The sequence below is a fragment of the Lates calcarifer genome, linkage group LG21, assembly GCF_001640805.2.
Source record: "Lates calcarifer isolate ASB-BC8 linkage group LG21, TLL_Latcal_v3, whole genome shotgun sequence".
Classification (NCBI taxonomy): Eukaryota; Metazoa; Chordata; class Actinopteri; family Centropomidae; genus Lates; species Lates calcarifer.
In genome coordinates, this window is record NC_066853.1 from 10,627,636 (window position 1) to 10,654,650 (window position 27,015).

The window sequence follows — 27,015 nt, forward strand, 5'->3', positions numbered from 1 at the left end:
ATAAGATGGAGTCAATAAGAGATTCTATTAGTCCCAGTGCCTCTTTCTCTGATGTCCTTCACACACACCCTGACAGCTTGAGTCAGTTTTCTCCCATTACACTGCCTGCACTTTTACAAACAGCATCTTGTATGAGAGTGTCTTCAAGACATTTACTCCAACTCAGTGGATCTTCTGGCCCTGTTTGCTTTCTGTCTTCGCTGCCCGTTATCATTATTATCATACCATTACATGGGTAGGAATTAAATGCAGGTTCATTTCTGAATGTTGTGAACGGTGAAAACTGCAAACATCGACAACAACTCCTCGACAAGAGGTCGTTTGATCTCCTGCTCATCGGAAACGAGGTTAACTTGATGAAGGATGTGAGACAAGAGAGCAGAGGAGAGGAGGAGGAGGAAACATTACATAAGACCACTGCTAACAAAAGCTGCAGCAACACCAACAACTGTGTCCTATTAATCATATACAGAACAGCCTTGTAGTAACTGCCCCACTTTCTGAAGTGAATAAATTCTCCTGTCTCAAGTTAATGAGATCATCAGCGCTAATGAGACTGACGAAGCAAAGATCTTGAAAAAAACAAAACAAAACAACACACAAAACCCAAAACAGTTAAATCAACCAACTTATGCCATAGTTTTTTTTGACTGTCATTTCATTTTAAGGAGGGCTACATACATATAATAATATCTGTTTTCTATTTAATAGAGGGAAATTCCCCCATTAAAACAGCTTGTTTGATTGTTTGTACTCACTGTCTAAGAATCTAAAATTTATATATATATATATATATATATCATATAGCTTCTTCCTTCCTCTCCAGCTCCACAGAGGCTCTTGGTGGAATTCGCTAATTGAATTTTGTTGTGCGTAAAGGATCGATAGCCATTAGTGCATCTCAGACATCTGCAAATCTCTTTTTGTTCATGTGCTCGGCTGCATCGTGTTATAGTGTTATACGACCTGAGGTGACTGTGTTGATCTGAAGATTTAGAGACGCCTGGACTTCAAGACTTTCTTTTTAAAGTCTGAATCAGAACAACATGATGGAAAATAAAAAGCCAGAGCCACAAATGAGGTCCATACACAAGTGCTTTATAAAGACGTCTGCAGAGAGAACGTAAAGCAACTGGAGAAATTAGAAAAAAGCAATTTGAGCATCTGCAATTCTGTGTGGTGACACTGCATTAATTAATTAATGGATTAGGACATTATACATTAGCTTCATGTTGCTCTCTGTCCAGCGCAGGCTCCTAAATTTGATCCCAAAACATTTAGACCTCCTGTGTTTTTATCTACTGAGATCAGGTCAGTTCAATAGATAAACTTGGTGCTCACTAGTCAAAATCAAGATGCTGGTTAAAATTCAAAAATGTGAATAGATTTCTTTCACACAGAGACATGTGCAATCTCACTACCCACACGCACAACATGCTGCAGGATAAATTACCAGAATCTAAGAAAAAGAAACAGAAGACATTTTGTGCACAGTCCCCATATTCACATTCAAATCATATCAGTCTATAGATGTGCATTAGTTATCACGTGTCAGAGATGTACCGAACTCAGTCTTTCAAACGTGGCACCTCATGTAGAGAGAAACCTGCCTGAGACTGAAACACAAACCTTCCTATTCTTGTCTCCAAACAAAACCTTTGGAAAGTAAAACCAAACACACAGACCGCTGTGGAAATGTTAATCATGGAGGCAGCTAAAGGTCTGATACTGGAGCTCAACACAAGAGGAAGCAGCTTTATCAGAGGAACTAAAGCTTGCTTTTATTGTGATATTCCACTAAACCAGAGAAGGCAACACTTCTACATGCTCAATAATAAGTTTAAAAACCTTGATCAGTACAGTGTGGTGGTCACTGTGGTCACCACAGTGTGTATCAACAGGATGTTCTGAAGAAATGAATCGGACATGTAACATGTTTTGAGGCATCTCTGACACGTGATAACTAATGATGACTAATGAAACACATTAACTGATGATGTCTGGAACTTGACTTTTTGCTGTTTCTTTGGCTGTTATTACAGCACTTCCATGCAACATTAAGCAATATGTAAACTGTATGATACCAAAGAAGAGCAGCTGTGAATGAGTCAGAACCTGCTCACAGCCACTGCTGTGTTTCTGTTTCTGTGTATCTGCCTCTTCTTGTTCAGCATCTGTAATGCTTGAGTCTGTGCCAGTTCCCTCAACCTACAGGTTAGATGCTGTCGTAATTTTTACAGGTCATAAGGATGAATCATATGAGTTGGGTAATGCATCATGTTTACAAACTGCACGAAACCAATACCTTGCCTGAGCGATTTCACATCATGTCCTGCATCACGTAGCCCAGAAATCAGTCCAAATATGACCTCCTTCCACGTATAAAACCGTCTGGCAAAAGACTGAATTTAACAAAAATGCTCAAATGTTGGATAGCTGTAACACCATTTCTACTAAAAGACAAGAAAGCCCCACAGAATAATCACAAGCTCGACCTGAGGTCACCAAAGACAAAAGAAGACCAAGACCAGATGTGTGAGAAAGAAACAAGAAGGAAAAGGAAAGATGGGTGAGAAGAAGAGAGTTTCAAGACTAAGGTGCAAATATGGGCATTAAGATATTCACACTTACATCCACAGACATGTTAACTCTGACATCTTGCCAAAAGCACATGCACAAACATGTCTGATGTCTTGCAGCGAGAAAACAGGGTTGGATACAACAGCAGCAATCTCCAGGTTAATTAAGAAAAGAGGATTAACAATGATTTTCTATATTGATTAATCTGCTGATTATTTTCTCAACTAATTGATTTATTGTTTTGGCTATAAAAGGTCAGAAAACTGCAAAAAACAAAAAAAAAAAAACAAAAAAACAAAATCAGGAGAATTTCCCTGCTCTAAATCTCAAATCTTCAATTTTGCTTGTTTTACCCAACCAACACTCCAAAACCAAAAATTATCTGGAGACAAAGGAAAGAATCAAATCCCCACATTTGAGAAGTTGAAACTAGCAAATGTTTGGCAGTTTTTCTTGGGAAAAAGACTGCAGCGATGAATTTATTATCAAAACAGATTCTAATTAAATTTCATTTTAAATTCTTGTTGTTTTAAGGCTATTTTTGTGCCTCCATTGGATAGCAAAAAGTAGAAAGATAACAGAATAAGAGGGGGATGGGAGAAAGATGAAAATAAAATGCTAAAAAGAACCAGGGTGCCTCGCTTATTAATTTTCTGTCAAGCAACTGATCAATTAATCGACTTCTCGTTTCAGTCCCCAGATTTATCCATTTGTTGATCCAATCCAAGGAGAGTTGCTCCATCACTGCATTTTAAAGCAGCTATGATCAATATTTTCTCAATAACAACGTATCAAATGATAATGTGAGAGGAGTCGCTTGTAGTGACGGATCAACAAAGAATTATCATGTGAATCTGCAGTTCCCCTCAGCTGTACAGAGTTTCATAGTGAGTTACTGCTCACTGTTTGGCCGGCAACTGATTTTTCCCATAAGAGCTAATGGAGACCAAAAACAGAGCTAAAAGAGACTGAATACAGACTTATATTCCACAGGTCATCAGTAACATGTTGCTCCATAACTGCTGGATGTGTAAATAACCGTCTGTAAACAAGTTCACGAAGTGACTTTATGTTAATCTTGTGTCCACAATTTATTCTTCTCCAAGTACCAAAGGCATGTGAACTCATAAAGTCCATGTTAACATGTTGGGGTGGGTGTGAGTACCTGAAGCAGACGGTGTGCCAGTCAGTGTTGAGGGCCTGGAGGTACTGCTCATCGTAGATCCTCTGTTTGCATCCCGCACAGACGGGCAAACTTCCTCCTGCTGTAACACCAGAAACACAAATTCATACTGTATGTACACAATGACTCACATTCAGGTTATATAACTCATTACTGTGAGCTTAAATCAATAAATCAATAACGGTTCTTATTATGAGAGGAGATAATTACTGATGTGTGTTTGCATGTGACCTTTATCTCCATCCTTATCACTCCCTCAGTGCAAATGAATAACCCGACTGAAGCCCAGACCAGAGATCAAACAGACAACAGCACAGTGTGCCTGACAATCCCTCATCATTACTGACAAACCAGCAAAACACATGAATATAAGCAACAGTGAACTGTTCCTCGTTTGCTGGTGTCCACAGATGGCCCACAGGCAGTTTTAATGAGAGTATTGCTCAGCAGGGGTGTGACCACTGATTTGCTGCATCACACTGATTAATAGAAAGTCTTCAGTGTTTGGTATCAAATCATAATATTTAGTGAAATAAGGGAAACATAACGTTATGCGTCCACTTTTACAATAATATATGAGCATTTTTTTTGTCACTAAATAAGGACAATTTCACACTTTATTTATTGAATTTTATGAAGTTTAGGCTAATTGCTACTGAAGTGAGTCACTCCTGAAATCGAGTTTAATCAAAATTGAGAAAGTAATGTTCATTGTTGTTCAATTAAAACAGCTTTTAGGTCAGCAATTTAAATCCTGTCTTCAGAAAATGCCATTACTACATTACTGAAACACATCATTTTTGGCAATAAGTAATACTTAAACATCTGTTTTTGGGTTAAATTGATCCAAAGTAGCTTGGTGCCAGAGTACAGAAAAATTGGATGTAGCATCTCTGATGTTTACTGAGCAAGAGATCTGGGCATCACTGGGGCTAAAAATCCAAGTTTGGTCAAAGGGGATAATGACAATGGGCAGTGAGCAAACAGCAGCGACCATAGGTTGACCTTGATAGTCTGCCACATCTCTAAATCTAACTTACCCACTCCATACTTTTCTTTCAACTTTCATATTTAACAACTATGCTCGTAAGTGCCAACAACACAAATTAACCATCGTGAAATACAAAGATTAACTTTTAGAGAAAAAAAAGAGTTTTTCCTCAGACTTGAGCAAAATCTGATAAGAACAGTTTCCCTGACCCGACCGTTATGAGCTGCAGACCACAAATCCCTCCTCCCATTCTCTAATGAGGAAAATGTTCATTATGATTAGAGTTTCAGGAAGAAGCAATTTGGCAGAGATGGTACAATTTATTCTGTAATGCATTAAAACGAGAAAGCAACAGAGAGTGTCATCAGAGAGGATGAGTTGGCGGCAGCAGCAGTAAGTAGGAAACACTAGATTACACACAGGACATATTACTGTTGCTGCAGTTCATTTTTTTACAGACACATCACACATCCTGGGGCAGGACGTGGCGAGGCGTCAATACGCTGACATGCAGAGTAACAACAAATAGACATGACGACCAGTTAAGTGAATTTCATCCATGGTGATTATGTCTCTGTTCAACAGATGTTCTGATGTTAGCAGGACTATAATCTAGAGATGATTACTGCTACTTCCTCAGGTTTCCACTGCATTATCCTTTAGTAGCATCGTTGCTAAGCTGCTGCACTTTCACTCTCGGAGCCTAAAATGTCTGCAAGTTAACAAACTGACTGAAATCTTGAACCTGCAGTCAAAAATAACACCAGGAACATCATTTAAAAGCCACTTTGTCACAGCAGCATAACAGAAAGTGTGGGTTGTCATCTCACACACGGAAGATACTGTTAAAACAAGATTTGACTTAAATAGATGCAGGAATCATAGATGATGTTACTATGACAATGCAATGCCCACAATAACAGTTCTGTTACAGTACAGAGGACACTGCAAAGTACCGAAAGAGGATCTCAGACAGAAAGACAGAAAACAACAAACAACCAACCAAAAGGAAACAATCAATCACACACTGTGTTTACTCACTGCATTATTAGGTGCTTTCAGGTGCAAATAATTAATAATAAGTTCATTTCAACACATGCACAACATGTCCACCATCAAAGCAGCAATACACAAAAACCCAAAGTTCAAAGACAATACACACCGCTGCCTCCTGCAACTGAACATCAGGATACTGGTGCCAGTGTATTGATAACGTACTGTGAGAGAAAATATTATTTGTCAGCATTTGGGTTTGAAAAATTAGTTGGCAGGGCTTTTGTGTGGTCGGCTCATTCCTGTGATGGCAGAGCGATCAGCCCTGCTGTAGTAGTTTTATTGATCAGATGGGGTAAGAGACAGGTACAGTTTGTGCTAATGCCTTCTCTCTCCTGTCCTTGCACCTCACCTCTTTGTGGAGGAATATTCTTCACCTCATCCTCTCCCTGATAGCGGTGCCCTCTTGACCTCTCCTATCTGCAAAGGTCTCCGAGTAAAATTCCTCAGTGAAGGCAAACAAACACACCTGCACTCAAACACATACAGGATAACTTTAGGAGTGTGAGCCCCACCCTCTCCCCACTCAACACAAACACGGTGTCCTGCAGCAGCTCTTCCTCCACATGAGCTGAACTCACTGTAATGCAAAGTGAGTCATCACATAAAAGGTCCATTGTAAAGTTCAGTGAACCTGACTGGCAGCTACAGTACAGTCACAGTTTCTCCTGAACTGCACTCCACACGTACACAACATCACACCTTGATGCAGAAACCAAAATATTAATGGTGGGGCAAAGTATTAAACCAAAGATCTAAACCAATGATCTAAAGATCCTGTTTTTTCTTTGTTTTATTGGGTAAAAATAGGCAGAAATGAACAATTTAAAAAGGAAAGATTAGAGGAAAGTCTCACACATTGCATTCATAGGGGTCATTTGGGCTTTCCTCCTCTGTAAATCATCTTACAACCTCTAAAATATATCTGAGTCATTTGTCCATTTAATGATCTTTATCAACAAGACATATAAGATAAGGCTAAAAACAGTTATCATGTTGTGATATCTATTATTAACTCTGCACCTGTCACACACAAGAAGAGTCTGGGGAGTTTTACATCTTTGAACAATTACTGTTCCTGCTCCACATCAGGAAAAAAAACTCTAATTGATGTTAATTTAAGTTCAACTTTGCAGGACCTTTATGTTATGTTGGGCAAGGCTACAACTTCAAGCTGCTGCTTACAAATTGGTGTAATTTCTGTATTATTGACCCTACAAAGTCCTCTTTTTATTTAATTGATGTAACAACCTGTGTGGTTTGTCAGCGGAATATCTTTGGCCATCTTGGAGGACTGATTGGCAAATGAGGAGCGTGCATGGCCTCAGGGTGAACACCGCATACAAACATGATGGGAGCATCCACTCGGAGAGAAAACATGGCTTCAGTTGCAGCACAATATGAACACAGCCTGACGCCCCCCGCAGATACACCAGTGCTACACCCTCATCTGTTAAAGACCGAGAATAAGCGACACCTAAAGTGAGGGGATGTAGCGCAAAGCATTTCTGTTTACTGCCAGTTTCGGCGGAGCATCCTCTCTGTGTTTTGAGCAGCAGAGGATGCGCCGCTGTGCCTGCACCTCCCGCTCCTCCACCACCACCTCCATCCGCCGCCTGTAAACATCCTCGCGGACTCTCACCTTCCTCCTCTCCCATGCGTTCGTCCTTCCACGTGCAGCAGAGCAGCATCAACCTCATTCACTCTCCGGGAGAGAGCCAGCCGCCTCTGGGTCGACAGATTAACCGGTGTCCGACCACCACCGCCACGCCACGCCACCACCACCACCGTAGCCCGCCCGCCGGTCGTGTCGCTGTGTGCGTCGGTTTCCTCCCTGCGGCGGCTCACACAGCTTCCTCCTGCCTGCTGCCTGCACGTTTCTGCGGCGCTTCATTCAAGAGAGTGACTGACCAATGAAGCTGCTGAGCCGGGGAGAGGAAGACACGGACCGGCCAACCAGCGACACTCCCTGGATAATTAATGCATTTTTTTCTTCTTCTCTTTTTAGGGAAGGGGAGGAGGAGGAGTCAGGAGGAAGACAGTGCAGTGCAGCATATTCCACTGTGGGTCTGGTGATGAGGGAAATTTTTAACATTTTCTGAAAATAAGTTACATTACAAGCTTCTACAACATTTAAAGGCGTTTTACATCAGTGTGTGCGATGTTTAATCAGTGTTAAGGTCGAATGTGAAACACAGGGAGTTTATGTGTCGCCTGAACAACTGAAAGTGTTTTAAGTTTCAGTGAAAGTGGGAGGTAATGAAAACAGCTGGACTAATGAAGTGTATTCACTGAAAACAGATGAACTCTCATTAGAAAGCAGGAGATTGCTTACAAGAAGGTCAAAGGTCAGCTGAAGAGTAAGAGCTGAAAACAACTGAAGCATCAGCTGAAGTTTAAATTGAAGTGTCAGTTGATGAGAGACCAACAGAAGCAGTCAGCAGTCAGTCAGGGTGAGTGGTAAGCACAGCTGAAATGTAAGAGTACTGTATGTCCACATTAAGCTGGTTAAATTTCTACAAGCACCTTTTTCTCTCTGTCTCAGCCCTCCGTCCAGGCAAAACAGAGCTTTTCCAGAATGTTGTCTCTAATGTCGCCTCAATTGTCAGATGAGTTTGTCATTTTAAAGTAAGAAGTTTATCACAGCAGCACAGCAGCTTGGGAATAACTGCTGGTTCACATCATTCATGTTTATTGGCTGTGATTAAATCATTATTTCATACTGATTCAGCAAACAACAACAAAGACAGTAAGTTTTATGTTGAATTTGTCTACAGGCAAGTGTAAAATTCAACATTTTTATTGGAGACTAAAGTTTCAAGTAATAGGATTATCATGAATAATATAGGGTTGAGAATTTCTGCCCAAGAATTTCCCTGGAAATCAACAACCACATATAAATGTATCACACCCACCTAAGTCCCAAAACCTTCTCTCTTTTTTCCCCTGTGATTAGTATCAAGTTACTCTCTGGTGTGAACCTTCAAGAAATGATTAGGACATGACAGAGTTAAAATATCCCTGTGGTAAAGCTAAAGAGGTTTGTAGTTTAATCTGGGACAAAAAGCTTCTGCCTATGAAACAAACAGCGTAAGCTACTTTTACAGGATGTGGATCATGGGTCAGTGGTTCTCCCAGGAGATCTCCAGAGAACAGCAGCGTGAGTTCATTATTTCCAGCTGGCACAACAAGAACAGAGTTTATAGTCACCGCACTGGGGCACTGGCAAAATGTCCACCATTAATCTAGGGTTTGTTTTCATCACAAAAGGAAGTCGAATTTTAAAATACACAAAATCTGATGGTCCCAGATTCATTTTGCCCAGTGGGAGAGACAGGAAAGATTTGTCAGAACCGAGTTGTTTCAGAGGTCCCAAGTAGGCAGGACTTGAACCCAGGGTATTATTGCTATATGGTATGTGGACACTCCAGGCCAGGTGGTTTTGATCAACGCTCAGGACAAGCTGCTGCTGCTTTTTTAATGCGCCAAGATAGAAAGGGAGAGAGAAAAAAAAACAAATAGGAAGACACAAGATCTTTAAACACATTTTATTTTGTTATTTAATGAAGCAAATAAAATGCCGGGATATCCGGGAACAAGTCACATGTGTGTCGTGGAAATATAAAAAGTGCAAAACCACACTGTTCCTCCTTATAAAAACAGTTTTAAATAAAGATGAAGAGCATCCCACGGCACATAAGACAAGGTCTGACCCAGCGAGGCTCAAAGACAGTTCTTACACAGCACCGAGTGAAGGAACTGAAGCCAGGCTAACATCAAATTAGTACAAAATACAGTACACAATTACAGAAAGAGATGGGGTCACTTGGCAACAGCGCTCATGAACCTTTGGTCAGTAAAGCCTTTTTTTTTTAAGCAGCTCAAGTAAATGAAGAACAATAGGAGCTCGTGCCTCACATTAACACATACTGTAGGCTCTCCCATTGAACAAAGTCTTATTCTGTATTACAATTCTTAACAGTGAATAAATGCAAAAGCAAAGGATTGTTCTTGATTTATGTTCTCACATTCCTGATAACAATAAAGCTATGAGTCAAAGCATGGTGCAAAAAAAAAAAAAAAAAAAAATCTTGAATACTCATGTAATGACAAGTTACATAAATGTAAATAACTGCTGAAGTAAGACTAAACATTTGAAGTGGGCTAAAGCGCTCCATCCAGACTTTAGGACAGTGACACATAATTAAACATTCATACATACATAATGTACATGCCAGAGAAGTATCTGAATGATTTACTTGGAACTAAAAGGCACTGCTTTCTTGTGGTTTTTAAACATCCTATAATGAATCAAACGTTTTTGGATTATCTTCAGCATACCGTTCCTCAGAGCAGGAGCTGCTCTTCATACATCACAAGTTTGGCAACAATAAAAATGCTGAGAAAACTGGACTGCATAGCAACAAGAATCAGCAAAGTTACTGAGAGCAGATGGGTTGGCCGGAGCCCCGATTCCCCGTTGCTTTATACCCAGCAGGCCTAAAAATAGCAGCAAGGAAGACGGGGAGCCAGAAACGATGCTGAGACTGGCCAGATTTTGTTGTTTTTTTGGACGAGCCTCGACCAAACCCAGCCCCTCTCTGACATGTCCTCCTCTTGCACAGCGAGGTGTGACAGTGTGGGCTGTAACACTAAGGACAGATCACCTCGCTTTAGGATTAAAAACAGAGGGAAAATCATTCATAGGTCACATCGGCGGCCGATGGTTCAGACAGTCTTTCGCACAACAGTACAAACATATGCCAAAACAACACCCACACACACACACTGCAACACATGCTAACACAAACACACTCTTTGTCTTTAAGTAGGCTGGTGCAGTACGGGGAGTTAAAGCTGATTAACTTGACCACATTAATGATTAAAGGCACTTATCAATAACATACGTCACATCAGAACGTTTACAAAACTCTGGGTCGGTGGGTTTGTATAAAAACAGACGTTGAAGTCAAGTAGGTAAAAAAAAAAAAAAACATCTTTACACATTGTCTAATGGGGCTTTGTTTGCATATAAAATGTACATTCTCGATCATGCAGTAGCACCATAGTTTCTTGAGGTCACGCTGGATCTCAAGAGATCCTCTTCTTTACTTCCTCCTCCCGCAGTATTTGCCCTGGCATCCTGCAACTCCACCTGCAGCAAAGATCACCAGAATCACAGCTTAGTCTTTGCTCAGCATTAACTAGTTCACATGTATGCCCAGTACTGTTTGTTAGCTCTGAGACTGTGGCACCTTTACACAACAACTGCTTGGATTTTTATGATTCATCTATAAATAACTAGTCTGTAAGTCCTTTTACCTCTGTAGGCTCCTCCTCCGCCTCCTCCTGCACCACCAAGGAAGCCCTGCAGTGCACCGTACTTGGCTGCTTTGGCTGCAAAACAATAGAAAGGACAAACAATAAGAGCGATTTACTTTAACCAAAAATGCTCCTCTGGTGCACAAATGTTTAATGAGTGTTCTCCTTTTCCTTCACAGCTGAGTGAAGTTTATGAGCAGTGCTTGTGTGGCGTTTGACCACAGCTTCTATTCAGCAATACGACTGAAGACAGGAGACCTAATGATGTTCACTTCCACTGAACTGAACAGAGGTGCTGTGAATGAAAATTACAGATGGACTTATTGATGAACGTGGCAGATACAGAGCAACTGACACAATGTAAGTTGATGATCTATACTGTTAATAAGGTCAGGATGGATACTGTACTGCACAGGAATTTTTATCTTAAACATCCTAAAACACCAATTAATATTGTTTATCCTAACAATCACATTACAATTATGTAAAATTAGCACATGAATGTGAAAACACACTGGTAAACATGCTGCCCTGAATCACTGTGTGTGTGTGTGTGTGTGTGTGTGTGTGTGTGTGTGTGTGTGTGTGTGCTATCACGTTCAGAGCTTAAAGTCATGAGTTCAGCTGAAGAATTGTTCTTATTCACATATACTTCCCAGCATGCATTGTGTTAAGATTATAATTCCTCAGAAACCCTTCTTTTTTCTGGCATGGAAAAACCCCTGTCTTTCTGGGCTTACTGTGACTACAGTATAGAAAGAGCTGCCGTGAGGGATAAAACATATGACAATAAAAGATGAAATGTGAAAAGATAAAAGGAAATTCATAAAGTAAGAATTTCAAATAGATACAGCATCTATATTGGAGTGACTGGTAAAAAATTCTTAGGGGGGAAAAAACACAAAACCTAAACTGACGAGATTCAGCTAAATCATATAAATCAATATTTAACCGAAGTTCTTCTACAGTTCTGACAGTTACAAACCAGAGTGTGAATTTCACTGGCTCAGTATTAAGTATTACAGGCCAGTAATATCAGGTCAACTCAGTGTGAATGGAGCAACACCATATTTTTATAGCCCTGTGACATTTAGAATTACATGGACTAGTTCCCCTGTTTCCAGCTTTAGGAAAGACTGATGCAGCTTCTTAAACACTGACTGAACAGTCCTGAGACACAGCTAGACCATACCATTTGGGAATTTATATGATGATGGCATTCCACTTTAAACTGAGCCGGGATTTTGGACGTTTCTGTATGTGAAAACGTATTTTCTCTCTTTACATTTAAAGACACACAGGCCACTGGTAACTTAAACACTACAAGAGTACAAACCAGTAAAACACAGTTATCTAAGACACTGTGCTTTCCTTGAAATAATTCCATCAGTGGTAATCTCAGATGTTCAGGAAAATGCAGATTATCATGAACTCAGCATACTGGTTGTGCAGCGCCATCTGCACTGACAAGCACGCTCAGTACTAACCCACAGTCCACCCTTGATCCATATAATCTGACATGTTGCCATCCTCTGCCAAAGAGCAGAATTTATGGGAGCGAACTTGCAAAATGAGCTGATTATTACTGAAATGACTTCATAGAGTGGTGTGTATTGGATGCATGGAGAAATATGAGGAGGTGGGTGTTTGGCACCTTGTTGAGGAGTCAGCGGGGCTGGTACATATCCACCTAGACAGCATTAAAGACAAAGACAAATGAGAGATGAGTTGGTGCCAACAGACTAATGCTAAGATGAAACCACTTTGGATCTGTCACAGTGGGTGATGTATGTCCTCTGGCCATGATGCAGTAAGAATAAAACTGTTGACATTAGAGAGGATCACATGGGAGGCACTTAGACCTGGTGCTGAGCCGCCTGATCCAGAGATGCTCTCATTGCATTCAAGTAAACAGACAGAGAGTAGAAAGATTGGTTTTGCCTAATAAATCTGCACAGATTTGAATAAAGTGAGCTCTGACACAGACTGAATAAACTAATTTTCTTTGCAAAGGGGAAAAAGATTGCAATAGACATGAATAGCATTTCAATTTGCACTGCTTTAAGTAATGCAAAAAAGTAAAATCAGCCTTCTATTATGTATTAGCAAGTTGGAATAAAATGATTTTAAGTTAAAGCTCAAAAGCCCCTAAGCATTTTTTGCTTAAAGAAATCAAGAGAACATAAAATACTTCTTCAATAAATGTGTGTAATCAGGATTTTATGTGTGTTCATGATTACATTCATCAATATTGTCACAAATATTTGGGACAAATTTAACCTGAGATTAATTGTGGTTATAATCTAAACCCAGGGTGTAGGAGTTACAATGTGTAAGGGAAGGAGAATGAGAAGGGGTCAATGTTTAGGGCTAATGATTCATAAACAAGCATTAACATATATATTGTGGTTACTGAACATGACAGGATTGTAATTATTGAGGAAGGTGAAACTTCCTGCAGCTGCTCCCTTCTCTCTTTCTTTATGCCCTCAGCTCTAAAGCACTGGGTCAGTTTGCCTGTTCTTTCATCCTTCCAGCTGTGTTACCTGACTGGCGGCAGTTCACCACTAATCCTCTTCCTGATCCAGAAACAAGGGTGAAAAGTTAAAGAATCATCTGTGCTCTAAATCCTCATCTAGGTGGAGACAGGTTTTGATGCCAGCTAATTTACTGGAGGCTGATGTTTGGCTTCCAGTAGCAGAACAAATAATGACAAATAACGAATGAATAAATGAACTGTGAATGATTAAAAATCCTTCTCATGAACTTGTCCTGAAATGAACACATTACTCTAGTGACGCATTGTTCCCTGTTTTTGTCTATTTCTTCTTGCAAGAAACAGCCCTCCACACACACACACACACACACACACACACACACACACACACACACACACACACACACACACACACACACACACCATCCCACTACTGTCTTCTTCTTTTGCCTCTACCTCCCAATGATAAATGACTCTATTCTGTTGTCTGTTGGGTCCCTTCCACTGATTTATTGCACAACCAGTGCACCTAAAAGGTCACTAGAGAATGATGTTTACCACCCAACACAAATATACAGTATGTTACATAATCCTGAATGTCCATACTGTCATTTCTCTGTCTAAGGACAGAGGGTGTTGTACCACTGAAGCAAATTTCTGATTTGTGATATTGGGTACATGAGAAACAGTGCTGGTACCTGGGTAGAACTGCTGGGGGAAACCTCCTCCATAACCAGGAACTACAGGAACCGCACCTGTAAAGTTAAAAAGCAGTTACCATGGAGACTCAGTGACAGAAAAATATTATACAGAAAGTGTTTAAACTAAACTAAGCAGAATAATTGCTGTCGTCAGGAAATCCAGTTGCAGTAAACCTCATCAGTTCTAATCAAATCCTGCATGTAAACTGTGAATAAACATGCCCTTAACTTAACTCTGAGTTATACACAGTGAGTAAAGTGAGTCTGACAACTTGACCTAATTCTCACAATTACAGTCTCTCTCTCCCTCCATTGGAAAAACTGTGCTGCTAAGTGAATGTTATTAAACCATCTGTAGTAGCTTTTCACACAGACGGATATGTCTGTGGCCATCAGGAGGAGGATTAGGGCCATGAGATTTTATGACTAGCTGGTGCAGTGTCTGTGTGATTACACTCATCCCTCACTGATGAACAGAAGAAGAGGAGGAAAGGCAGGACCAGAGACAGAGGTGATACTATTGTCTTTTTTTTTTTTTTTTTTAATAACAAAAGGATACAGCACATATTTTAAAATGTGGTGGCCCTCACCTGGCTGATATCCACCGCCACCACCTCCAAGATTGCCATAGCCTGTTCAGATGAAATCAATCATGAACATGTTCCTATTCTTGCAATGTGCAGTACATGACTTATTGGCAGCTTTTTGTTTTCTACAGCTGCTGTCACTGCTGCTGCTGCTGCTTCCTCCACTGTGGTGACATGCAGCCAGTGGCTCAGATGGAGTCACAGAGACGACCTTATCCAAACTTCCCCTTGGCAGAGTTTAGCTATTTCAGGGCAGGACTCTCCAGGGGTTTGTGTTATCTTCAAACAGTCACACTTTGATGTTGTACACAGTATTACTAACAGTAATCAGTCTCCACTGGGAGATGCTGTGTTGCCGTTTGCTCCATTTACAGACTCCTGACGGTGCTGTAACACTGCAGGCACACTGACGTTTTGGTGGAGTGGGAATTTGTGATTTTTTTTTTTGGCAATAAAACTAGACGGACAGATTTTGCACTACCACCTAACCTTAACCTAATTCCACTAATACATGCATTGAGCATGAGCTGAACACTTGTATACAGTGTTTGCCAACATCTGTCCCACTCTTATTAGTGCTACTTTTACTAAAGGGGCTTGTCAGATTAAATAAGACTCAGTCTCACAATCAAGGTTTCTGCAGGGTTCACCAGGCTGTATTCAAGACCTTTTTAAGACCATGTAGACTGCATTTTAACTGGACAAAATATGAAGGTATGATGGAAAACTAGTAGGGACAATATGGCTTAGACCTATTTATTATAATATCTAAATTGTTCAGCACTTCCCAGCAGTATATAACAATAATTCCTAATGATATAATTAATGAAATCAACATGACCTGGGCCAGAATAAGTGGCAGAAAATTAATGGATGGACCAATCAGTTATTTAAGCTAATTTACACACAATCCACTGTCAAATTAGTCCTACTTTTCGTTGATATGTATAATATTTTAATAGCTTCTAATACAACAAGAAGTCAGTTCTTTTTAAAACTTTTCCAGAGCTGCAGATACACTGACAACAGCTACACATTGTGCTTTCATGTGCTGTAACAGTAGCAGGCCTGTTACATTACCTGGTCTGGGTGCTTTAGCCCCAGCACCTCCCAGTCCAACTGCAGAGGGATACGTCAACCCACCTGCCACAAAACACACAAGACTGGATTAGATGAAGTGATAAAGACCCTCAAACAGTATACCTGCAATACAGCTGTGCTGCACAGGACTGTAAACCAGACGAAGAAAAATAAACGAAGACGGTTGATACTGCCTCCACTAAAACACCAGTTGATTTCCTGCATCACAGTATCCAGCTGGCATCTCATTCCTGATACTACGCCCCATGCAGAAACTTATCAGCATGTTGGCTGATTTCCTGCAGAGGAAGTGCAGTGCGATGGCATCTCCTGACCAACTGTCACTTTGAGCACTAGGCAGAACGTTGTTTGTTGTTTTTTAAAGTTTGGGTATATACATTGTGTATTAGTGCTGTCAGTCTCCTCTCCTTTCATACATACCCAGTCCATAACCATGATGATATGGACTGTATCCCCCTGAATCATGACGACAGAGAAAAGCAGCATTATTGTCTGGTAGGTTATCTCATCTTCTACAGTTTGTGTCAGGGACTGGCCCATGGAAGAAATTCTTATAGTGACAGTTTATGTTTTCGATGCTTCATCTTTCCCTGTTAACACCTACAGCACGTCTAGTGTTCTTCAGGTTCACAAAAATATCTAATTAATCATGTTAAATGAAATATAGGTGCCCTCTAACCTTGATAACCTCCTGCTGCCAGTGGGATTCCTACTCCACCTCCTGTTCCACCCACAGCTACAGAAAAATATAACACAGCAATGTATTAAACATCCCAAAAAAACATAAATATGCAGTTTGAAATCACCCTTTGGATAAACCTTGGGTGGAGTGGTTTGTTTTTTAAAGCAGAAATGCACACATGCACACACGCGCACCTGGTGGTTTCAAAGGCTTCGCTCCAGGCAGAGTTCCGGGTCCAGTTACAACTCCAGTGCCGGTACCACCCACTCCATAAGGCACTAAAGCACAGAAAGGATAGAAGTAATACTCACTGCAATTCAAACCAAGCCTATGAATGTTGAAAGGATCTTACCACCACCATAAGTTCCACCATAGGGAAGTACACCTCCAGCACCTGTGGAGTAAAAGTGTTAGAAGACGGAAGGTGTGAATTCAGAGGATTTAACAAAAGATTCCCAATTACAATGAAAATGTGTTTCTGTTTATGCTGGTTTTTCAGCTACATCTCATTGTTAGATTAACATTATGATTCTGAAAAAACACTGCACAAGTTACTAACAACTAATCCAGTGAATTGTTTCATATATTATTAGACTGAGTACTTAAAATTTTAATCAAAAAATTGCGTTCTCAGTAAAAACTGGAGACACAAAATCAAAGGCTCTATCACCTAATTCTGCTTATCAAAGGAATGTGATATTTTTTGGTTTTACCACCAGATTTATAGTTTGTTGTTTTCATTCAAAGCCTACAGTACAGTAAATTCAGTGTGTGTTTATTTGTGTTATTATCTTGAATGGGTTGTTACCACAGGCGCTCCTGTGGCCAACAGAGTTTCACCCGATATCCTCAGGGGCAAGAAAAAAACACACTGAACTTGATCTCATGTCCATCACAGGTAAAATAGTGCTGAATAGCAAAAATGCCCTAAAACTGCTAACCCACAGATGAACAAAACTGATGACTGTTCATTCTATTGGAGGGATAATTGGGGGAAGAAAGGCCTGATGCAGCTTTTCCTTATATATTAACTCCTGGTTTTATTGATTCAAGTTGGGTCATTAAACGTCTAGACAGAATGTGCATGGTAAGATAAACACAGTCTGAGAGTGATCTATAACATGGAATAGGATCATAAAAAGTGTTTTGATAAATGATAACATCATTAGGATGTTTTGGTTCTGAAAGGCTTTACAGAAGATGCTGTGCGAGTGTGTTTATGTACTGTGTGTTTTATGAAGTGCAGCAATGATCCTCGAAAGAAGGAAAACTAATATAACAGCAAGACCAAACACTTAACATATAATGTACATTTATATAATTGTTAAATAAATATAAACAAATTAATAAATTCTTTTATTTATTTTACAGTAATATTGAATATTCAGCGCCTATATCTACAAGTGATTTGATGTTGATTTTGTGTCAGTGGAATGTGCAAGATCAGCTTAACAAACAGTCGATGCATTGTACACCACAAGCAAGATAAACAGAGATAAATAAGGAGATTATGTTACAAAATCTAAAACATTATTGTACAAATGATGATTTGCGGTGAAAAGATTTAACAGAATGATACTGGCCATCTTTACCTGGTGCAAATGGTTTGGGAGGTTTGACACCTACGCCAGCACCAACACCTGAAAACAGCAGTGATGAGAGTTACCACAGTCAGAGTCTGTTTCAGACACAAATAAAGGTAATTGTTGGATTTGTCTTTGTCTCCACCATGTGGCCAGAAGGATGTATTGTACCCCCATTAAGTTTCAATAACAGAACACAGTTTCAGGGCTAAAAAGCAACAGACAGTTCCCAAGTAAATAAAAGTAAATCTGCTTACCTCCAGGCTGTTGGACTCCAGTTGCGACTAAATGAGAAAAGTCCAGTTTTTAACATTTACTATTGCAAAATGTGTTGAGCAGAACTTGTTAAAAGAAAAATCTCACAGTGTAAGATGCACAGTTTAACCAGTGACTGTATATTTCTAACACTCAGCTGCAACTAAATGACTCTGATTACAGATACAATGGAAGTCACAAGTCACATGATTTCCACCTTTAACACATTTAAAGGAACAATGCTGATGTCCACAGATACAAACAGAGGTTGTTTATACTTACCAGGCAGACCTTGGCCTGTTGCACCAACTAAAAACGCAGGCAGACGTCACATCAGTTAACATCCAGAATAAAATATGTTAACTGACATATCTCTTTGACAATAAATGAGGATTAGGTGGAACAAAACATCTGCAAATGAAAAAGAAAAGTGTTCTCACCACCAGGAGGCTGTCCGACACCCACTCCCCCTGTAACATATACACACTCAAGTTTTACCACATATCTAATGTCTAAATACAACCTGTGCAAAACAATAGACTGTTGAGTCTTCTTTGGCATATTTCAGCATAAGATATTTTAAAAGTGTATTTACCAACACCTGTGCCAGCTGTGGAATTAAAAAAAAGTATGATTAAGTTGAGCTATCTACATTAAGTATATGTACATTTTGCTCTAGTTGTATATGGTATTAATTAAAAATAATATAATTTGTACTACTCACCACTAGGCTGAATAATTCCACCAGCAACTGTATAAAAACAGAGAGGAATAAAAGTACATCAGAACAGGTTGACATACTACATAATCAAATGAAGTAACTGCAAATATATAAACTTAATGTGAACCCACCGCCTGTTTTCACATCCATCACAAGTGTACGAATTGAAAAAAAGAGTAAAAAAAAAAAAAAAGAAAAAAGAAAAAGAAAAAAAGGAAAATTAGTCAAACTGTATTTTAAATTGTTGAATTTAAATTATTTTGTCTGTTTGGTTTGGTTACAGTTGCTGTTAATGACAAAACTACATTAATTTTACATGTTGGAAGAGGAGGGTGTGGGAGTAAGAAACACGGACTGAAGGCAAGACACCTTTCAAAATAATATAAAATAGACATTTGATGAGAAAATTGTGTCAAGACAGCAGACATACAAAACAACTACATCTACTGAAAGATATTATTCTACAGCAGGGGCCTCATGGTTCATACACTACACATAGATAAAAGTGTAGATAAAATGTCACATTATTACCATGTGAGGTTTATGACATTTAAACTCTTGAGATATCACAAAAATCCCCCACTGTAGAACTTAAACTAACGCAACACTACAATAAATGCAAGCACTGATATTGTGAAAACAAACCTCTGAGCAATCTAATGCGGTAAGATGAGATTCCAGCATTAATCTATCCTCTCAACCCTCTGAATGTCTTCTCAGTGAGTAAATTAGATTTGCCACTATCCAGAAAAAAATACAGCTATGATATGATGAAAAGTAAAACAAGCACAGTGAGCTGTTAGTAAAAAAGAAAGGAGTGCACGGGACTGTTGAGAAAGAGAGACAAGCTGTGGCCACAGCTGACATACTGTAATAATGGGGGAGTTGCAAGGGTCAGACAGGATAAATCACCTCCTCTTTCAGCACTACATGAAGCCTTTCATTTAAGGGTTGAGTCTGATATCATGCGTATCTCATATCTGGCAAAGTATACAACACTGGTCACAATAAAACACTAAATTCTCTTATTAAATCATATGTAATGCTGAAAGAAGCGATTGAATAGTGCCTCTGTTTACAATCCCAAAACGGAGTAAAAATAATTAATGTATGCTGAACAGTTTTCTACAGTCTTTCCAAACAGTATTTGAGAAGATGAACAATTCTCATTAAATCAGAAAACCTAAGTCCCACACTTTCTAACCATATAAATTTCTAGTATATTTCCAAATTATTGTATAATTAAATACATGTAGATTTAGACAAATAGACGATACCATGAATCTAATAAAGAATTAACAACAATTGCAGATTGTTGCTATTAAGATGCTAAAAAAAGGGGGGGGTGTTGTGCTGATGAAGTGTCTCATTTGGGACTAGAAATAATCACGTTCACAAGTACTGAGTGGACTGGATACTGGATCAGAGTAACAAATACATTATAACTCAACTACAATTTGATATATATGAAATATGACAGATTTAACTTCACGGTCAAAGGTTTCATGCAAACAGCAAGTCTTACTGGGCTGCGGGACCTCTGGGGCCTTGCCAGTTGCGGCAATAGCTGTGGGCCCTGCCAAAAGACAACAGGTTCCATTTTCATCCACTGTGCTTCAAACAGCCGCAGAGCGCCAGAAACCAGAAAAGGCAGAAGCTGTAAGGTAGACCTTGATACTGCCACAGCTGTGAGGCTGTAAGCTAGAGGTGGTCAATAGCTGGTAGCACTCGCGGTACAAACAACATGTGAGTTTTGTGGGCAGGAAATGGATGAAGGAAATGTAGAGGGAATAAATGATGGCACAGTACTGGTGCAGTAACCCCCTGAGGTAAGAGTGCCATTGCCAAATAAAAGTGGAAATGCTGCGGCGGGTTAGCTCTCTGTCTGTTGTGGAGGGTGGTGATATAATCTGAATGAGCCTCTCAGTAGCATGTGTATATCCCTCATGGTTTGAAGTTTATTATCAGTTTCAGCTGATCCAGGTGTGCTTGTTGAATGTGCGTCTAAGTACTGTACTGTAGGTTCTGGCAGTAAAATCTTCCTCCCATATGTTATACTGTAGCTACTGTAAAACACAACATACATAAACTATACCTGGTCCAGGAGTTCCAACAGGAACTAGATCCTTCGCTGTAGAAGCAATAAAAAGATCATTCACTATGCAAAACTTACTAAAAAGAGATCATAATACACAACAACTGTTTTCTAACCTTTACCTGGTTTTCCAGGAACACCTGTACCACCTGGCAACACAACAACAGAACCGTCAGGGACACCACCGACAGCTGTACCTGGAGTAGCTCCTGGCACGCCAAGTCCTACTCCAGTGATGCCTCCTGAGAGAGGCACACATGAGGTCAGGAAGGTGACGCCACTGTTACACTCTCTTAATACAAATTAGCTTTTGCTATGAATAAGGTATCTGACTTTTCCCTTGACCACCAACATAGTGCTGTGGAGGGATTTGCATTGGCACTCACTGTCAAGTAAGCTTACCCCATGAGGCGCAGTCAGGCTCAGGGATGAAACGAGGCTGCACGTGGCCTCTGCCTTCACCCAGTCAGTCCATTTTTCTTTAAATTTTATATTCTCATCTTGTACAGCTTGTACCTTGTATGTGCTTGCACTGCACGAGTATCACTGACATAACAAGACTAAATGATTGTAATAATTTAAACATTCTCCTTACCATATTTAGGTGGTTTCACACCACCTGGATATCCTGCATAAAAACATACCAGCATCAGTATCTTTATCACAACACTTTTCTTTGTCTACTGTTTTTTTAATACACATGCACATGCAATACCTTGTGCCCCAATCCCTCCAGGTACACCACCAGGAACTCCTCCAGCTGCTCCTGTCCCTCCCAGTCCTCCTGCTCCTAATCCTGCTCCTCCTGTAGCACCTGATTGAGGGAAACAGAGCATGTTGGATCAGTTTATACCCAGCAAGATTAGTTTATAAGAAAATGAGGATGAGAGTGTATTTTATACAATGATAAATAAAATCTAATAAAAAAAATAAGATAGATTCATAACTATTGAAAATTGAATGATATTTATGTTCGAGTGCTTATTTATTATACCGTATTTAGCAGCTTTTGCAGCAGCAGAGTATTGTCCACCTCCTGGTACAACTCCTCCTGCCCCCCCTGGTCCTCCACCAGCTCCTCCTGCAACTCCTAATGATCCAGTGAACCAGAGCAGTTTGCGTCACTTGTTTACACTTAGCAAAATATAACCATTACTATCAGAATCAATTTATTCACAAGGAAATGTATCTGCATATGTAGTATTTGTGTGCTCATTTCACTCACCGTATTTAGCAGCTTTTGCGGCAGCAGAGTATTGTCCACCTCCTACTCCTACTCCTGGTATTACTCCTCCTGTTCCTCCTGTCCCTGCATATCCTCCGACTCCTAAACCTGTTCCGACTCCTCCTGCTACTCCTAAGGAGCAGGTGGCATTACAGGTTAGGTGTTAACAAAATATAATAATTGATTTAATTAAAAAAATGTAAACTAATCTAATAACAATAAGTCAAATATTTTACATTAATCATTGAAAAACTGTACACTTCCTATGAAAATACAGTAAAACATGAGAAAATGTCTCTGAATGTGTAACATTTTTATGATTTTATGCTTATTCTGCTGCCTAGTTAAGGAAAACATCTCACCATACTTCGGGGGTTTGACTCCAGCACCAGCTCCATAACCTGCCAGGAAGCAACATAATGTTCATGACTGAATTATCACTAAGGAAACAGCAGAAGCACTTGCACTGAATAAAACTTTTTTTGTCTGTACCAGTGTATCAGTTCAACAACTCACCACCAAGGCCGCCACCAGGTATCTGTCCTGCTCCCACTGGAACTCCTCCTTGGCCTGCTCCTGGGAAATGAATAAAGAACAAACCTTACACCATTATGAACGAAACTTGTGATGGCATCATTATTTAGTTATTTATGTAATTGTGTGTTATATATAAAAATGAGTGAGTAGATCAATGCTACACGATGTCCAGCTACAGGACATGTTCATCATTACACCATGGGAAATGGTAAATCACAGCCTCACCATATGGAGGTTTGGCACCAGCTGCCAAAGCTGCAACATAACATGCACAGAAATGTTAGATTATAAAGTGTTTGATTTGAAATAATTGTTCATGTAAATGAAAAAGTCTGTGTGGCATGCTTACATCCATATCCTGGTAAAAATGGGACTCTTCCAGGAATTCCTGCCCCACCCACACCACCACCAGCACCACCACCACCTGGACCGTTCATGCAGAAATTAATCATGTGATCGTGCACCTTCACTTAGAACAGTACTTGCACACAGATTTTTAATTCTAGTTACCATATTTAGCAGCTTTAGCAGCAGCAGAGTACCCTCCACCTCCCAGTCCTCCTGTCCCACCTAGTCCTCCTGTTCCACCTAGTCCTGCTGTGCCTCCAAGTCCTCCTGTGCCTCCCAGTCCCCCTACTCCTGTGGAAACAAATTTATTCCCATGTAAAGCTGGGCTTTGCTGCCTAGAATTCAGACCCATTGACAGGAACCATGTGACAAGAGATCTGGCATTATTATTACCATATTTAGCAGCTTTGGCAGCTCCCAGTCCTCCTACTCCGCCCAGTCCTCCTACTCCGCCCAGTCCTCCTACTCCGCCCAGTCCTCCTACTCCGCCCAGTCCTGTTCCGCCCAGTCCTAGAAGAATAGATTAGAATGTACTCTTTATTGTCATTGTATAAAACAACAAAACTTCAGACCTCCAGCTCCTAGATGACCTCCTGCGTCGAGTTGTCCACCTATCCCTCGGAGGGAGAGAGAGAACGTAATTACAGGTAATACTTGCTACATGTTGAGCACGTAGTCATATTTTAAAGACAGACTTTAGATCTGATAACATGACATAATGTTGAGCTGAATATGATAACTTCATTTATACACCATACCATATTTTGCAGCTTTGGCTGCTGCTGAGTATCCTCCTCCTGGTACTCCAATGGGTGCACCTCCTGGTACCCCACCTGGTACTCCTCCTGGTACTCCTCCTGGTACCCCACCTGGTACTCCTCCTGGTACTCCTCCTGGTACCCCACCTGTCCAGCAGAAGAAACATGTCAAATGTAACAGCATAAACTACAAAAGATAATATTAACTACATTAGATATGTTTTACAGCTTGTTGAGTGAACAAAAAATGTCAAAAAATATGTGAGGACCTGATTTTAACATGCTTCCATTATATGCACAAATATAAAAGTTCTCACCATATTTAGCAGCCTTGGATGCAGCTCCATATCCTGCAGTAAAATATTTAAAGATAGAGATATGACAATGTTTTTAAAACTAAAACAAGAGAAAATGGCAATTAAAAGTAAATTTTTAAACTATGCATGTGTTGCTCTATGAATAACAATATCTTTGATCCAGAGTGACATATTTGTTGAGAGTTTATTGACAGATGAGAGCTGCATTGCTGTAGAATTTTGTTTTCTATTTGTATCTTTTTTGCAAGATATTATACCTCCTGGCACCTGCCCTGGATACAATCCACCAACGCCGCCAACGCCACCAACACCTCCAACACCTCCAACACCTCCAGTGCCACCCAAACCTGGGGCACAGAGCGCAGATTTTAGTCAGATAAAAATATGTTATGCTGGTATGACGCAACCTATAGCATGTTTTTTTTTTTAATGGGAAAACAAAGCAACAATAGTGAAGCTTGCGTTTGGTAATGAATATGATAGACTACCATATTTGGCAGCTTTAGCCTGAGCAGGTGAGATGCCCCCAGGCCCCACTCCTGCAGAAAAGGAAAAAAATCATTAGGTCTTTTCTACCTCTCTACTTCATATTAGTTAACAGTAGATTTATACAAACACACACCAGTTCCAATAGGATATCCAGGTCTTGAACCAGGGCCACCTTTTCCTCCTGGCAGTCCAGCTCCGCCAGTGCCGAAGCCACCATAGCCTGAAACATTTTAATGTGACATGTCAGTGAACCTCTGGATTTCCACTGATGCTACAGTTAGATAAAGTTTTTTTCAAAAATGGAAATAAAGTATTGGTACCAAAGGGAAGTTTGCCACCTCCAGCTTTTGCTGCATAGCCACCTGAGGAGAAAGAAAAAAAAAACCTCTTCAGAAGATGGCAGAATGATTGTGAGTGTGTAAATATAATCACATGCAAAAAGAGTACTTAAATAACCCATCGGAAGTTAATTATCTGGGACATTGTTCATATTTTAAATTGTACTATATTTATTTTGAGTTCCATTAATTTGACTTGACTAAGTCCAAATTCCTTTGAAATGCATGAAAACAGCTGTTCACGATTACATTTAAAATCTGAAGAGTTTAGTAAGCCTCAGTAAAAGTTAAGATTTAAGCCTGGTATTTGTTGCTGCATCAGTGTTTGTGAACTGCTAAGTTTGATGCACAATGCATTCTTTGATGTGTAGTACCTGGCAAATACCTGGAAAATATCATTCACCTGGAAGTCATCATTCTGAGGGATAATACAAGACACCCTCCCCTCAAAAGAGCCCTTAAATAAATTCAGTTTTGTAAACACATCATCCTTTCATGAATGGTATTTTGCAGGCTCACTGTACTGCAGTTACAGTTTAGCAGTTAAGCAGCTGGGATTTTTTCACCCACAGCGGCACAGCAGCAAAGTTGGTGGGAATTTCTACAAAGCAGGCAATATTCTGCTTTTGGATGTCTAGGACCAAATAGAGGGTGGTAGAAGTGCGCACTGAATATCAGGCCTTAAGGCGAGTAAGACAGTCTGTGTGCTGGAGAAAAAAAAACTGCAATATTGACAAAGTTCAAATAGTTGCTGTGAATATAGAAGAATGTAAGTTCTCAATAACACACTCAATCTCACCTGGCACTTTGGGTGATTTGAGCGGGTATCCATGGAACACTCCCGGGTGTATCTGTCCACGGCCTGGTGTGACAGAAAAAATAATTTAATTTTAAATCTCCCTAATTTTAAATGGTATTAAAGCTAATACCATTAATACTGACAAAAATATAAATGTATTTGTGAAAAAAAGTTACCTAGTCCTTGACCTCCCCCTTGTCCTCCAACTCCAACTGCAATAGAAAGATCAGACACATGATGATATCTTAGTATTATTGTCTATTAACATATTGTGTATATTGTATATTATACAGATTCTCTGTTGTAGAACTGTTCTTATTTTTAAAATAGGAAATAAAAATAGTGTTAATGAATAAAAATACAAGTTGCATTCAAGGACAATGAGAGAAATTCAACGCTCATGAGTAAAAAACTACACCTTACTTGATTTTTGATTCAGGTCGGTGCCAGTGGGCACCCCAGGCAGAACTCCACGTCCACCAAACCCTGAGGGCAGCATAACACAAACAAACAAAAAAAATCACATAACATCCCTGCACAGCAACTGTTTGCAAAAGCACTGGTCATTCACATGGTGAAACGTTTGACAAATATTGCAGATTAATCGATGAAAGACACAAACCTTTTCCTGACACGAGTCCACCTTGGTAAAGTCCAGGCACGCCCACACCTGCCAACAAGAGAGGACAGCACTGCACTTCTACATCCACATTCAAATATAAGAGAAGGATCTGGCATGCACGAGCAGTAATACTTTGTTTGTTTCAGGCATTTATATCAATGATGACCAGGAAAATTATACACCTGTCAATCATAATAACAAAACACTACCACAAAACTGTCATAGTGAAGC

The 27,015-nt window shown here is 39.9% G+C and overlaps 2 protein-coding genes across 18 annotated transcripts in view; both read right to left on the reverse strand.

The window, feature by feature from the left end:
- The window catches only part of limk1a (LIM domain kinase 1a), a 54,127-nt gene extending 46,434 nt beyond the window's left edge, over positions 1 to 7,693 (reverse strand). Inside the window, 2 exon segments of the mRNA XM_018681195.2 lie at positions 3,746 to 3,845; positions 7,450 to 7,693. Coding sequence (XP_018536711.1) covers positions 3,746 to 3,845; positions 7,450 to 7,507 — 158 coding nt within the window. The 5' untranslated portion in view covers positions 7,508 to 7,693.
- A 1,647-nt stretch (positions 7,694 to 9,340) lies between these two features.
- elna (elastin a) overlaps positions 9,341 to 27,015 on the reverse strand; it is a 47,657-nt gene continuing 29,982 nt past the window's right edge. For 5 of the 17 annotated variants that reach the window (XM_051078967.1, XM_051078976.1, XM_051078971.1 and 2 more), the window contains 39 exons: positions 26,785 to 26,832; positions 26,586 to 26,648; positions 26,339 to 26,374; positions 26,163 to 26,225; positions 25,346 to 25,387; positions 25,159 to 25,245; positions 25,025 to 25,075; positions 24,794 to 24,883; positions 24,537 to 24,569; positions 24,220 to 24,366; positions 23,855 to 23,971; positions 23,624 to 23,752; positions 23,463 to 23,537; positions 23,339 to 23,368; positions 23,093 to 23,152; positions 22,939 to 22,977; positions 22,577 to 22,708; positions 22,346 to 22,441; positions 22,067 to 22,165; positions 21,947 to 21,979; positions 21,474 to 21,593; positions 21,352 to 21,387; positions 20,782 to 20,832; positions 19,260 to 19,286; positions 19,131 to 19,145; positions 18,976 to 19,005; positions 18,818 to 18,844; positions 18,538 to 18,564; positions 18,290 to 18,337; positions 17,050 to 17,091; positions 16,892 to 16,975; positions 16,695 to 16,751; positions 16,436 to 16,471; positions 15,995 to 16,057; positions 14,918 to 14,959; positions 14,325 to 14,381; positions 12,784 to 12,819; positions 11,130 to 11,204; positions 9,341 to 10,962 (listed from right to left, as the gene is read on the reverse strand). In XM_051078967.1, the coding sequence (XP_050934924.1) occupies positions 10,916 to 10,962; positions 11,130 to 11,204; positions 12,784 to 12,819; positions 14,325 to 14,381; positions 14,918 to 14,959; positions 15,995 to 16,057; positions 16,436 to 16,471; positions 16,695 to 16,751; positions 16,892 to 16,975; positions 17,050 to 17,091; positions 18,290 to 18,337; positions 18,538 to 18,564; positions 18,818 to 18,844; positions 18,976 to 19,005; positions 19,131 to 19,145; positions 19,260 to 19,286; positions 20,782 to 20,832; positions 21,352 to 21,387; positions 21,474 to 21,593; positions 21,947 to 21,979; positions 22,067 to 22,165; positions 22,346 to 22,441; positions 22,577 to 22,708; positions 22,939 to 22,977; positions 23,093 to 23,152; positions 23,339 to 23,368; positions 23,463 to 23,537; positions 23,624 to 23,752; positions 23,855 to 23,971; positions 24,220 to 24,366; positions 24,537 to 24,569; positions 24,794 to 24,883; positions 25,025 to 25,075; positions 25,159 to 25,245; positions 25,346 to 25,387; positions 26,163 to 26,225; positions 26,339 to 26,374; positions 26,586 to 26,648; positions 26,785 to 26,832 (2,390 nt within the window). In that variant the 3' untranslated portion in view covers positions 9,341 to 10,915. The remainder of the gene's footprint in view (positions 10,963 to 11,129; positions 11,205 to 12,783; positions 12,820 to 14,324; positions 14,382 to 14,917; positions 14,960 to 15,994; positions 16,058 to 16,435; positions 16,472 to 16,694; positions 16,752 to 16,891; positions 16,976 to 17,049; positions 17,092 to 18,289; positions 18,338 to 18,537; positions 18,565 to 18,817; positions 18,845 to 18,975; positions 19,006 to 19,130; positions 19,146 to 19,259; positions 19,287 to 20,781; positions 20,833 to 21,351; positions 21,388 to 21,473; positions 21,594 to 21,946; positions 21,980 to 22,066; positions 22,166 to 22,345; positions 22,442 to 22,576; positions 22,709 to 22,938; positions 22,978 to 23,092; positions 23,153 to 23,338; positions 23,369 to 23,462; positions 23,538 to 23,623; positions 23,753 to 23,854; positions 23,972 to 24,219; positions 24,367 to 24,536; positions 24,570 to 24,793; positions 24,884 to 25,024; positions 25,076 to 25,158; positions 25,246 to 25,345; positions 25,388 to 26,162; positions 26,226 to 26,338; positions 26,375 to 26,585; positions 26,649 to 26,784; positions 26,833 to 27,015) is intronic. The other 12 variants (XM_051078974.1, XM_051078978.1, XM_051078977.1 and 9 more) reach the window with 12 other exon arrangements.